We start from the raw sequence: 14,599 nt of genomic DNA on the forward strand, positions 1-14,599 counted from the left end.
TCATGTTCTTCAAGCTCCTACCATAAATCAAGGTCAACCTTACCTAATCCAACTCTATCAAACCCTGCACCAGTAAGCTCAAGTGTACCAAGCATACTCTACTCAAGCCCCTGCTAAGCAAGTTCAACCCATTCAAGCTATTCCAAGTCAACCTACCTCTTCTGCTCAAGCTCTCGTGAATGCAACTCCTCAAGGTGCTTCATGTCAAATCAACTAAGCTACCCAAGAACTCCGAAGACTTTTGTTGTTTTCCTTATCCTATCTTAATCTATTTTTGTCTTTTTCCCAACTATGAATTGTAACGCTTTTTATGGCAATGAATTATTTCAATTTGAACTATTTATCCTTCGCATATCTTATCTTATGAATAAAGCTAATTTTATTTAAGTAAATTTTTATTAAAGCCTACTTATATCTTATTTCCTTATTATCATTTATCACAATCCATTTTATTAACCTCAACTATTAATGAGATGTCAAAAACTTTCCTCGTATGAAGCGGATATTCTTATTTCAAAATTCACCAGCGAAGAAATTAAAAGGGCGACATGGGAGTGCGGGGGAGAAAAAGCGCCGGGCCCGGATGGTTTTACCTTCAAGTTCTTAAAGAATTTTTGGGATCTTTTTGAAAGTGATGTTGTGGCAGTTATGAACCATTTTCATGAGCATGCTAAAATAAGCAAAGGTTGCAACTCGAGCTTTATCACGCTGGTACCAAAGGTAAACGACCCGCAAAGGATCGAGGAGTACCGCCCCATTAACCTTATTGGTTGTATTCCTAAAATAATCTCCAAAGTCCTTGCAAACCGTATGAAATTGGTTTTAAAATCAGTGATTAGTGAAGAACAATTCGCATATGTTTCTGGTAGAAATATTACTGAAGGTGCACTATTTCTCAATGAATTAGTAACCTGGTGCAAAAAGGCTAATAAAAAGATAATGCTTTTGAAAGTTGACCTCGACAAAGCTTTTGACTCGATAAATTGGAGGTTTATTGATAGTATCATGGCACAAATGGGCTTTCCAAACAGATGGAGATCATGGATTAAAGCCACTCTAACCTCGGCTCGTTCCTCTATCTTAATAAACGGCTCGCCTACCGCTGAATACGATGTTAAAATAGGGGTTCATCAAGGTGATGCTATATCACCCTTTCTTTTCTTCTTGCCATGGAAGTGTTACATGTCGCAATGAAAACCGCATGCTCAGAGGGTATTTTCAAGGGCTGTAAAACTCCTAGGAATGGGCTGATTATCTCTCACCTTTTATATGCAGATGAAGTGATATTTATTGGTGATTGGTCCACTTTAAACTTTCAAAAATTTAAACCGCATTCTTCGATGTTTTCATGTCGTATCTGGTCTAAAGGTAAATTTAAGCAAAAGCACACTTTTTGGGGTTAAAGTTGACATGTCGTTGGTCGTTAGGGAAGCGCATCGCATGAAGTGTAAAGCCGGTAAACTACCTTTTACCCACTTGGGTATCCCGATAGGTGCTAACATGAGTCGCTACCGTAATTGGCAGCCCATCTTAGACAACTTTGACTCAAAACTTTCCAAATGGAAAGCGAAAGTCTTGTCTTTTGGGGGTCGGTTAACAATTATTAAATCGGTTTTGGGTAGTTTGAGCACATATTACTTCTCTTTATTTCAAGCTCCAATCAAGGTTCTTAAACAATTGGAAAGGAAACGTAGAAAAATCCTTTGGGGAGGTTCGGAAGAGAAGGTCAAAATCAGCTGGGTCGCCTGGAATAAGATTATTCTAGACAAAAAATGGGGTGGTCTCGGAGTTGGTAGTTTACGGGCTGCAAACATCGCCTTTGGCCAAGTGGCTAAATCGTTTTAAGAGTGAAAATGGCTCACTGTGGGTAAAAACTATAACCGCTATTCATAGATGCAGGAACAAATGGGAGGCTATGCCAATTAAGTAGTCCTTAGGTGGAGCTTGGAAGCACATTAGCATGTTGGTTAATGAGGAAAGTCTTGCTCACCTGAAGTTACAGGAGAGACTTTCTCCTCAAATGGGTATGGGTGATAATATTTACTTTTGGTTGGACTGTTGGGCTTCCGATCAACCTCCGAGAATTCTCTTTCCCTCAATTTTCTCCTTGGAACTAAAGAAAGATGTGTTAGTTGCAAATTGCTATGAATGGAGGAATGATGTGCTAGAATGGATTTGGAGATGGCGAAGTCAGAGGTTATCGTCCCGGGAAATTGCTGAATTGGACGTATGTATTGCTTTGATATCCTCGTTACATATTACTCGCAACCCGGACAAGTGGTTATGGAAGGGTTCAGACGACTCGCGGTCGTTCTTTTTGGTGAAATCCCTTTGGTGGGAAATTGATAAATCTAAATATACCGGTTGTCGACTTTACTTACTGGATAAAAGGGGTTCATTTGAAAATAAATTGCTTCATGTGGCGGCTGTTACTCGACCGCATTTCAACTAAATGGGAGCTGTCCAAAAGAGGGGTTATTTTGGAGGATTTACAATGTGTGTTTTGTGGAGACTTTGTTGAAACATCACAACATCTTATGATAAATTGTAGTGTCTCCAAGTGGGTATGGTCTATTATACACTATTATACATGACTGGGTCAAAATTCCTAAACGGGTCAGTTTTGGCACGTTGGAGGAGATGCTCGGTTACCCGGATAATTTAATAAAGAACAAAAAAGAATGTAAAGCGGTGCAATCCATCTCGGCAGTTACTTGTTGGATGATATGGAAAGCCAGAAACGACATTATTTTCAATAATGTGCCTTTTCATATGTCCAAAGTGGTCAACGACATTAAGTACGCTTCCTTCTTGTGGGTGAAACATCGTGGCAAGGTCTCGAGCCTTGATTGGGAGAAATGGTTCAAGTTTAGCTTTATTAATTTCCGCTTATAGGGCTTTTGTACTCGGTTGTGACTTTTTCTAATTGTTTGGGCTTCTTGCTTCTTGCTACTTGTCCCCCTTTCGTTTATTAATATTATTGGTCTTTCAAAAAAAACTATTAATGAGATATCCCTTACAACTTTCAAGACTTATACTTTTAAAACATCTTATACATTGGTGATTTTCTAGTTTTATAAACCCCTTAAAACTTTTGTTTTCTCAAAGTCATGTATTTCAAATGTTTTGTAACCCACACAATGGGACGAGTTATGTGGACCATCCAACGATCTAAGTAATTATGGGTCGACACGTAATTACCCAAGTCCTCGCATGGAAATCATAATACGAACAATTGTGTCATAATATAAAATTGAATGTAATTGAGATAATGATACAAATGAAAAAGACGATAAGGACATGATGGACACGCCACTGGTACATCCTATATATAAGTGTCATTGTCGGATTTTCATTTGGATCGTTGCTTCAACTATTCGAAGTTCTGTATTATGATTAGTTTTAAACAATATTTAAAAATTTTCTTTTCCTCAAATTTAATGGTTTTGTTATAGTATTCTTTAATTTCGTGATGATAATTCTCAAAAGTATGGAATACTATAACTCGGATGTTTCAAAACTATATTCTTATCATTTACCCGACCTGTTTTTATGTTCGAAAAATTTTATTAATAAAATATCGAGTTACTATTATTTTATTATTAATTGTTTATCATATTTATTTAATGTTAATATATATATATAACTTTCAAAGATAGGCAATTTACACTGTTAATAACACTTTAATCCCCTTTTGCATCCATATCTAAACTACAGGGGTTAAATATAAAATATGTAAATATATTATTATATTATAATCATTTCCCAGCAAACCTTACCTGTTTACCCGTATTCGTGCCCCAATCCCGTAACCGAAGACCCATTTTGTTTTCTTGAGCTGCAATTGTCGTTGTTAGCATGAAAATTGAATCAGTTACTTGTTATATTTGTCATAAACGGCCTACCGACACTCGCAATTAGGTATGATCGATCAACCATGATACAAATTGCTTAATATACCTCACCGTCTTAGCCCGTTAATCAATCGCTATTATAACGACCATCTTAATACAATTAAACGGAGATATACAATCCTTATTACATGCCAATCAAACCCCTAATGTTGGTTATTATATCGAGACCCGCTTGTACCTGTTCTTGATCTCATTTTAGCCAGCCTCTGTGTGATTCAAATTAACCTTTGTTTAAGCATTGATTGAGGTAATACGTTATATGGTTGTGTTCGTCGTTGTCTCTATTAGAGTAACCCTATGGTTAATCTGCCAAACATTGAACGGTTTGGCCGATTGATAATCTAGGGTTCATATATACTTTTCTGGGTTCTTATCTATGTGCTTAAGTATTTCCAGTCAAAATTTATAACCAAGCCACACCCTAGCCCAGTTGGCTAGGGTGGTCGCGTTAAGGTTTGAATCACTAGGGGCACATATACGAACCCAACCACCCCCCCCCCAGCTTGTACCTGTCACGAATTTTTGGAAACAGTTTTGTTTGTTTGTTATTTAATCCTTTTAAATCAGTAATTAATATTGTAAATATTATAAAATTCGTAATTTATTTATATCTTATCGAAAACTGACATATTAACTAGTTTTTCTGAACCTTGGTTAAAACCATATATAGATATATGTATGTATGTATGTATGTATGTATGTATGTATGTATATATTAGCTATTAAAAATTGTGAACAATTTTAATTTAAAAAAAAAAGCTTTAATATTTACAAAAGGTTTTGATTTAAAAATATATTTAACATTTATCATGTTAATTAACATATTAAAATATAGTTATAAGTATTTTATAAAAGAATTTATTTTTGTATAAGTATTATAATTTATTTACAATATTAATTTAAAAAGAAATCTTTATTACTAATAATACAAATGTATTTTTATAATCAAATATTTAACATTATACAACTTTAAACAAAGAAAAACAAATACTTATAATTAAAAGAATTGGGTTTTGTTACAATTATATATTTTTAATAATCTTTATAAAATTTATTTCTAAATAAAATAGTGTATACTCTCAATACCCGTTCATATCTCGATTCCCTATTAGTCTATTTATTAATACATAGTTATTTCTCCGTTATTACTCTCTACTTAGGGATTTTCCCGTTGATACATCTCGACAAGCGTGACTCATAATATTCATTTTCTTGTCATATTCCAACCTTCACTTATTTTCTAAGGTGAGTAATCACTCCCCATTTTACTTATTTTAAATCTTTTATGGACATATGCATATTTTATCTATTTACCTATTATATAGTATCCAACTGCAACTGTTAATCCTTGTGTGTATATCAGTTTATGCCTAACTTGCTATTTGCTTACTTTCTTTATTTTACCGCATTCGGAGAGGTCCACCATAATAGTATGATCATACAACCATTGTAGTGGCCAGTGTCCAATCGCTTAACAATGGTTTCACCGACAACTCAATTTCGATAACCAATGCACAATTCGCATGGCAATGGTTTAGTCCTTTCTTTTTTATATGTTTAAATTGTATACATGTTATGGCTTAATTGTTATCTCACAGGAACAATTGTGTTTTCTTTTATATATTATATATTGCATCTCACTTAACTGGTGTTTTACCATAAGGCCCCGGTCCTGGTGCCCTACTCTAGCATTGGATTTACTTGTAAACACAGTTCTAAATATCATAGTTAATTAAACTTTTCACGGAATATAAGACTTCGAATATATATTACATTAGTCTTAAAAATTTAACAATATAAAACATGTCTTTAAGTTCAAGAATTATAAATTAAGTCTTCAGATGCCAGCTTCGTTATTATTCTACCAAGTGTCCCTCCTCAAGTTAGTTGTCTCATCCTACTCATATGCATGCATCTAAAAGTCAGCTACGCTGAGTGAGTTTAGGTTTATTAGACAACATACAATACATTCACATACTTACATATATACATATCCGAAGATACATATAACATACTTAGCCTGTTACCTTTCATTCTTACTTACTTACATACATACCTTCATTCTTACATAATAAATTATAGGTGTTAAAGAGCATTTCGCCCTAAAACATTCACAGATATTATTAGGGTATGTTTCTTACGTTCGCAGATATTATTAGGATCTGTTCCCTACATTCGCAGATATTGTTAGTGTTCGTTCCCTACATTCGCAGATATTATTAGGGTATGTTCCCTACATTCACATATATTATTAGGGTTTGTTCTCTTTTTAATCAAACAAACATTTCATCTCACAACCATACATACATACCTTTCCTTATATATTTATATATAACTTTATGCAATTTCTTAACGTTTTCTATATCGTTCATATAAAATTCATACATCATTCATAGTAATCACATATCATACACTTACTACTTAAGGTAAGTGTATTAACTATTCACATAGAGTATGCACACAGCCCCGAAAACATAACGAGGAAATGGGGCTAGAAACATGCTTAGATTCTGTTACGTTCGGAGTTAATCGTAATCCTTTTCTTTAGCTGTGCACGACTGACTGTAATAAGGCACATAAGTTAACTACTACTTTATGCTCGATTACGTACTTGGCCCTTCTTTCTAGGTCTTTCTCATTTTAAACATCACCTTCCATTATTAATTAGTTCCTTGTTCTTTGTGTATATACTGTACAAGTCCATATTCTTTGCTCACATGCGTATACGTCATACATACATATATGTCATACATACACATACGTCGTATATGCATATATGTTCTATAAATATGTTCATACACGTTATACGTACATACATATACGACATACATATACGACATACATACATACATACATGGCATGCATACACGTTATGCATACATTTATATACGTCACATGCGCAGCATACATATGTACATATACATTATATACATATACACGGCTTACATACATAGATGTTATACACATGTACGATATACATACATACACGGCTTATATACATATACACGCTATATATGCATATATGGTACAAGTACATACATACACGCTATATATACATATATGATACATATACACGCCATAGTTACATATACGGCTCACATAAATACGCGGTACATATAATATACATATACGGTACATGTACATATACGGCTCACATACATACACGGTGTATATACATATGCGGTACATACACATACATGCCATAGATACATATACGGTACATATACATATACGTCTTGGTCATTTCTTCGATTCTGGCGCCGTTAGCTGTCGTTAACCACCATGGTTGGCCGGAGTTTGGTCATTTATGACCCAGGTAGCTTTGGGGTGTCCAGATCTGAGCTAAGGTGACACGTAATCTCGTTTTTGTTTGATTAAACACCCGAATAAAGCTAGATCTAGATTCAAACGGCTCATTCGGCACCCTGGGGCTGCGGTGTCGGGTTCTAAATTGTTGGGTCAGCTGAGATAAATGATTTCTTACCTTCGGTTGGTCTTTGATCGTTGAATAGAATAGTGTAGAGAGTGTTTGGCTTATGTGTGTGTTTTTGATGGTGTAGGCTAAGGTGTGGAATGATGAAGATGGAAAGGATTTGGGGTATAAGGGGTATTTATACTCCTAAGCCCATGGACCTTAGGCCCATCTTTATCTAAGTCCATGATTTTATTCTATCTATTTTAACCCACCATCATTTTGTCATTATTATTATATTATTATTATTTTTCTAATAACGAAAATAATATTTTAATATTATTCTTAGAAATTTGGGGTCTTACATGTCTACCCTCCTTAAAAGAGGTTTCGTCCTCGATACCTAACTATTACTTTAAACCGATCTGGATAAAACTTGAGCATCTATTCTTCCACCTCCCAAGTGTCATCTAACCCATTTCGGTGTCTTCATATCACTTTAACTAAGGGAATAAATTTATGACAGAGTTGTTTTTCCTTACGGTCCACTATCTCAATAGGCTGCTCGATATAGTTTAATTGCTCATCAACCTCAATATCAATTAATGGCACGTGATACATGTCGTCAGCTAGACATTTCCTCAAGTGAGAGACGTGAAAGGTATAGTGAATCACTTCTAACTCTTCAGACAAATCCAGCTTGTAAGCCACTTCGCCCACACTATCGACGATCTTAAACGGTCCAATGTACATTGTACTTAACTTTCCTCTCTTTCTTAAATGAATAATCCCCTTACAAGGCGAGATCTTGAGCATTACATTGTCACCAACGTTGAACTCAATCTGTCGTCGCCACTTATCAGCATAGGACTTCTGGAGATCCTGAGCAGCTTTCATTCTTGCCTTGATATGATCAAACCTTGAAGAGGATTCCTGCACCACTTCTAGGCTTCCAATCTCTTTCTGACCAATCTCTCCCCAACATACAGGAGTTCTACAACGTCTGCCATACAACATCTCAAACGGTGGCATACTAATACTCGAATGGTAGCTGTTTATATAGGAGAACTCTACCAGATGCAGATGATCATCCCAAATTCCTCCAAAATCTAAAACACAAGAACGTAGCATATCCTCAAGGGTTTGGATAGTCCTTTCAGATTGCCCATCGGTTTGAGGATGATACGCCGTACTGATGTTTAATCTTGTTCCCATAGCTTCATGGAACTTCTTCCAGAATCTCAAAGTAAAGCGAGTATCTCTATCAGACACGATCGACAATGGCACTATATGTTTAGCCATAACCTCTTTTATGAACATATTTGCTAACATTTCTGACGAGATGGCATCTTGTATAGCCAGAAAGTGAGCACTTTTCGTTAGACGGTCCACTATCACCCAAATGGTATCGTGATGTATAGTTGTACACGGTAGCTTAGTTATGAAATCCATGGTGATGTGTTCCCATTTCTATTCTGGTATCTCTAATGGATGCATCTTCCCATAAGGTTTCTGGTGTTCTACATTGACTTGCAAGCAAGTTAAACACCTACTGACATAATCTACTACATCATTCTTCATACCCAGCCACCAGTAGTCTCTCTTCAGAACCTGATACATTTTGGTGGATCCCCGATGAATCAAGTATCTAGACTTATGAGCTTCATCTAGGATTCGATATCTAAGATCCCCATGGCATGGAATCCCCATATGATCAAACCTAGTCTTAACACCATGAGTGTTGTCCATCAACTCGTTATGTTGTCCGAAGATTCTTTCTTTTTTCATTAACCCTTCATCTATGAGCACCTCATATTGTACCTTGATGATCTCTTCAAAGAGATCTGAGTTAACGATCAACTTATAACACTTCACTTTTGCAATGATTTCCTCGTTCTTACGGCTTAGCGCGTCAGCAAACACATTAGCCTTACTCGGATAGTATTTGATTTCAAAGTCGTAGTCCTTTGTCAACTCTAACCACCTCCTCTGTCTCATGTTCAACTCTTTCTGCTCGAAGAAGTACTTCAAACTCTTATGATCTGTATAAATAGTACACCTAGTACAATATCGATAATGCCTCCATATCTTGAGAGCATGCACTACTGCTGCTAACTCTAAGCCATGCGTCGGGTAAGTACTTTCATGAACTTTCAACTGTCTGGACGCATAAGCTATCGCTTTTCCTCGTTGCATCAACATGCAACCTAACCCACGATGCGATGCATCAGTATAAACAACCAAATCCTCGTCACCATCGGGGTAGAGCAAGGATTGGAGCTTGCGTGAGTCTTTTTTTCTATTCCTCAAAATCCTCCTCCTGAAACCTACCCCAATTTAATACTACAGACTTTCGGGTCATGCCGGTCAATGGTGCGGCTATCTTGGAGAAACCTTCGATGAATCTCCTATAATAGTTGGCCAACCCTAAGAAGCTTCGTATGTCAATCGGGTTTTTCGGAGTCTTCCAATTCATTATCGCCTCAATCTTAACCGGGTCCACAGTAATCCCTTCCCGATTGATTACGTGTCCTAGAAAATGCACTTCACGCAACCCGAATGCGCATTTCGAAAACTTAGCATACAATCTCTCTTCCTTCAAGATCTTCAATACTTCTCTTAGATGCTCAGTGTGCTCAGATTCGCTCTTTGAATATACGAATATATCGTCGATGAACATGATAAATAATTTGTCTAACATCAGCCAACATACAATATTCATCATATCCATGAATGATGCAGGAGCATTCGTTAGACCGAACGACATCACGAGGAACTTGTGGTGCCCATACCGCGTCTGAAACGTTGTCTTAGGGATGTCTACATATCTCACATTCAACTGATGATAGCTTGATCTAAGGTCTATTCATGAGAACCAACTCGAACCTTGTAGTTGATCAAACAAATCATCAATCTGTGGTAACAGATACCTGTTCTTCACCGTAAGCTTGTTCAACTCACGATAGTCTATACACATTCTCATACTTCCATCTTTCTTCTTAACAAACAACACCGGTGAGCCCAACGGGGAAACACTCGGTCTTATAAAACCTTTATCGAGGAGTTCTTGCAGTTGGGACATCAGTTCTTTCATCTCGATCGGCGTCAGGCAGTAAGGTGTTTTTGTGACGGGCTGTGCTCCTAGTATTAAGTCTATCTAAAATTCTATCTTCTGCTCCGGTGGCAACCCCAAAAGATCCTCAGGGAACACTTATGGGTAGTTGCACAGAACAGAAACATTTTTCACTTCTTTCGTCTCGGCCATTGCATTGACAACATACGCCAGGTAGGCACCGCACCCTCGCTTTAACAATCCTTCAACGTTTTTCATCGAAATGACATTAATCCATGGACTTTCCTTATCACCATAAACCGTCAACTTTCCACCATCCAAGGGTTTTGACCTTATTATCAAACTTTTACATACTATCCGAGCCTCAAACTCAGATAGCCAGTCCATTCCCATAACTACGTCGAACCCTCCTAAGGTCATAACATACAAGGTAATAGGGAAGTCACGTCCCTCTAACTCTATCTTACAATCCTTAACCATTTTTATTATCCTAACTGAGGTCTTATTAGCAGCTTCTACTTTAAAAGTTTCAGGCACACGGTAAAATTTCATATTAGCTAACTTACTAAATGTCATAGCTACAAAACTCCTATTTGAACCTGAATCAAACAACATAGAAGCATAAATACCGTTTACTAGAAATGTACATGTCACAACATCTGGGATCTGCTTAGCCTGTTCCTGAGTCAACATGTAGGCCCTGGTCCTTGGCCTAGACTGGTCAGCATCCTTCTTCTCATTTACTCTAGCTTCACGACCCATGCAAGCCCTTGCTATGTGACATGCCTGTCCGCATCTATAACACGTGGACTTTGCATGACAATCCTAAGCGAAATGCCCCATATTTCCACATTTCTAACAAGCATTTGACCCACCAAGGGATTTTCCAAACTTCTGACACACATCAGAACCAGTACCCCACTTGCACTCACCAGAGTGCATCTTCCCGCAAGTCTTACACGACTTCTTCTCCCGCACTTTCTGTTTCTTATCTCTAGGAATCCATGATTGGGTACCGGGTCACTTAGCAGGAACAACCCATTTCTTTTCTTTCTTTTCTTCCACAAACACCACATCGTCCACCGCCTTCAACCATGTCAGGCACCAACCTCGCCATGCGGTTGAATTCGGTAGTATACTCGCGGTGTGTCATCTTACCCGCCTTCAAATTTAGAAACTTCATCTTCACCTATCAACTTCAGCATCAGCACATAAATGTTTCACGACCAACTCCTTCAAGTCATCCAACCTCATAGCCTTAATCTCTTCCCGAGTGCTTCTCTGTTTCACTATTTCCCACCAAAACATAGCCTCATCACCAAACGACCGGGTAGCATAACCCACCGCTTGATCCGGACGACACTCACTGATTTGGATAACCCTGTCCATTGTTGTCATCCACTAGAAGGTAGCGATGGCATCCCCTAAACCAGTCAGCTTCGGCGGGTCGCAACCTTTGAACGACTTGTAGTTACACCCACCTCGACCCCTCATTCCCTTACCAACTTTCACAGACTTAACCTCACTCGAGTCACCTTTCTCATTCTCATCATCCTTCTTACCATTCTCCCATGTCTTATCAGCAGTCCTTGCATGGCTTTTCGCAGACTTAGTAGGTTGCAGATTCTTCACTGCAGCAGCTACACCTTGAGCAATGGCAGCCTGTACAGTAGGATCCAGCTGATACCCTTCATTGTTGCCCTGATCTTGTGCAGTTGCACTTCCTTCCTCCCTCTTGTTATTAACTGGTTCCTCAAAAGCTTCTCGGACAATACGGGGCCTGCCAAAACGTCCCGTATGACCTCCTTGACCAACAACCCTTTTTGCTCCAGCCATTCGTATTCTATATAGAAAAACAAACGTCATCACTCAAGGGACTATTTAGTACAAGAATAGTAAGGCTAACATGTAATAACAGTGGCCAGTTGTGATTAGCTGATCACGGTACTCTCCATGTCCTATACACTTCCGTTTGTGAGTCTAATTGTGCTAGGTTCTACTTTTAACAGATAAGCATTCAACCATTCAATCACAATCCACAGACAATCAAATAATCCTATCCCAAGCAATTAAGCTAACTTTCTTACATATTATTACATTACACATGAGCTTAATCATGTATTGTACCCTTACTTAGCTTGCTTGAGTGACATGTGGCTTTCTTGAACTGGCATCTTCTTTCTTTTCTTACTTAAGCCGCATTCTCTGTTCGAGTCTAAGCATGTAGGATGCTTAATTCTCTCGAACTTATGTTGTGATACGAACTTGTAAGGCCCCGGTCCCGGTGCCCTACTCTAGCGTTGGATTTACTCGTAAACACAGTTCTAAATATCAGAGTTAATTAAAATTTTCTCGGAATATAAAACTTCAAACATATATTACATAAGTCTTAAAAATTTAAACAATATAAATCATTTCCTTAAGTTCAAGAATTATTAATTAAGTCTTAAGATGCTAGCTTCGTTATTCTTCTTCCAAGTGTCCTTCCTCAAGCCATCTGTCTCATCCTACTCACCTACGTGCATAATAAAAGTCAGTTACGCTGAGTGAATTCTAGTTAATCAGACAACATACAATGCATTCACATACTTACATATATACATATCCGAAGATACATATAACATACTTTATGTTACCTTTCTTTCTTACTTACTTACATTCATTCTTTCATACCTTCATTCTTACATAATTAATTATACGTTTTAAAAAGCATTTCGCATTATAACATTCGCAGATATTATTAGGGCATGTCCCCTACGTTCGCAAATATTATTAGGGTATGTTCCCTACATCCGCATATATTGTTAGGGTCTGTTTCCTACATTCGCAGATAATATTAGGGTATGTTCCCTACATTCGCGGATATTATTAGGGTATGTTCCATGTTTAGCCACACAAACATTTCATCTCACAACCATACATACCTTTCCTTATATATTTATATATTACTTTATGCATACATTTAACCTTTTCCATATCATTCATACATCATTCACAGCAATCACATATCATACACTTACCACTTAAGGTAAGTGTATTAACTATTCACATCGAGTATGCACACAGCCCCGAAAACATAACAAGGAAATAGGGCTAGAAGCTCACCTGGATTTTGCTACGTTCGGAGTTAATTGTAATTCCCTTCTTTAGCTATGCACGACTGACTATAATAAGGCACATAAGTTAACTACTACTCTAGTGCTCGTTTACGTACTTGGCCCTTCTTTATATGTCTTTCTCATTTAAACATTACCTTCCATTATTAATTAGTTCCTTGTTCTTAGTGTATACCGTACAAGTCCATATTCTTTTCTCACATATGTATATGTTATACATACATATATGTCATACATGCACATACGTCATACATGCATATACGTTTTATATATATACGGCATACGTTCATACACGTTATACATACATTCATATATGTCACATGCACGGCATACATATGTACATATATATTATATACATATACACATACACAGCTTACATACATACACGTTATATACATGTATGGTATACATACATACACGGCTTATATACACATACACGCTATATATGCATATACGGTACACGTACATACATACACGCTATATATACATATGCAGTACATATACATGCCATAGACACATATACTGTACATACATATACGGCTCACATACATGTGTGGTACATATAGATACATATACGGTACATGTACATATACGGCTCACATACATACATGGTGTATATACATATGTGGTGCATATACTTACATGGCATAATACATATACGGTGCGTATACATATACGGCTTACATACATGCACGATGTACATTCTATGTATACTTATACGGCCTATACTTATACGCCCATACTTATACGGCCTATATGTTCAGACCAATTTTCTTATTTCGCATTTTTAGGGTTTTTCCTCTAATCTGGCGCCGTCAGCCACCGTTAACTGCCATGGTTGGCCGAAATTTGGTCGTTTATGACCCAGGTAGCTGTGGGGTGTCCAAATCTGAGCTAAGGTGACCCTTAAGCTCGTTTTTTGGTTGATTAAACACCCGAATAAAGCTAGATCTAGATTCAAACGGCTCATTCGGCATCCCGGTGCTGCGGTGTCGGGTTCTAAATTGTTGTGTCAGCTGAGATAAATGATTTCTTACCTTTGGTTGGTCTTGGATCGTTGAATAGAATAGTGTAGAGAGTGTTT

At 37.2% G+C, this 14,599-nt stretch overlaps 1 protein-coding gene across 1 annotated transcript; it reads right to left on the minus strand.

The window, feature by feature from the left end:
* Positions 1–3,683: 3,683 nt before the first annotated feature.
* Positions 3,684–9,324, minus strand: LOC143620981 (uncharacterized). The gene is made up of 3 exons (XM_077092529.1): positions 8,910–9,324; positions 3,775–3,838; positions 3,684–3,711 (listed from the first exon to the last, which is right to left on the minus strand). The coding sequence occupies exons 1-3, from the start codon at positions 9,322–9,324 to the stop codon at positions 3,684–3,686; spliced, it is 507 nt and encodes a 168-aa protein (XP_076948644.1).
* Between the last annotated feature and the right edge of the window lie 5,275 nt (positions 9,325–14,599).

Source organism: Bidens hawaiensis, unplaced genomic scaffold (assembly GCF_021521415.1).
Source record: "Bidens hawaiensis isolate Kalapana, Puna unplaced genomic scaffold, B.hawaiensis_p1.1 tig00002759_1, whole genome shotgun sequence".
Taxonomy (NCBI): domain Eukaryota; kingdom Viridiplantae; phylum Streptophyta; class Magnoliopsida; order Asterales; family Asteraceae; genus Bidens; species Bidens hawaiensis.

Bases quoted from the DNA above. Each gene is read 5' to 3' on its own strand.
- LOC143620981 (XM_077092529.1), bottom strand. From the start codon at position 9,324: ATGAGACAGAGGAGGTGGTTAGAGTTGACAAAGGACTACGACTTTGAA. The intron at 3,839-8,909 runs GTATGAAGAATG...CGACAATTGCAG, and splicing joins GAGAGACTACTGGTGGCTGG to CTCAAGAAAACAAAATGGGT. The intron at 3,712-3,774 runs GTTTGCTGGGAA...TAACCCCTGTAG, and splicing joins AATACGGGTAAACAGGTAAG to TTTAGATATGGATGCAAAAG.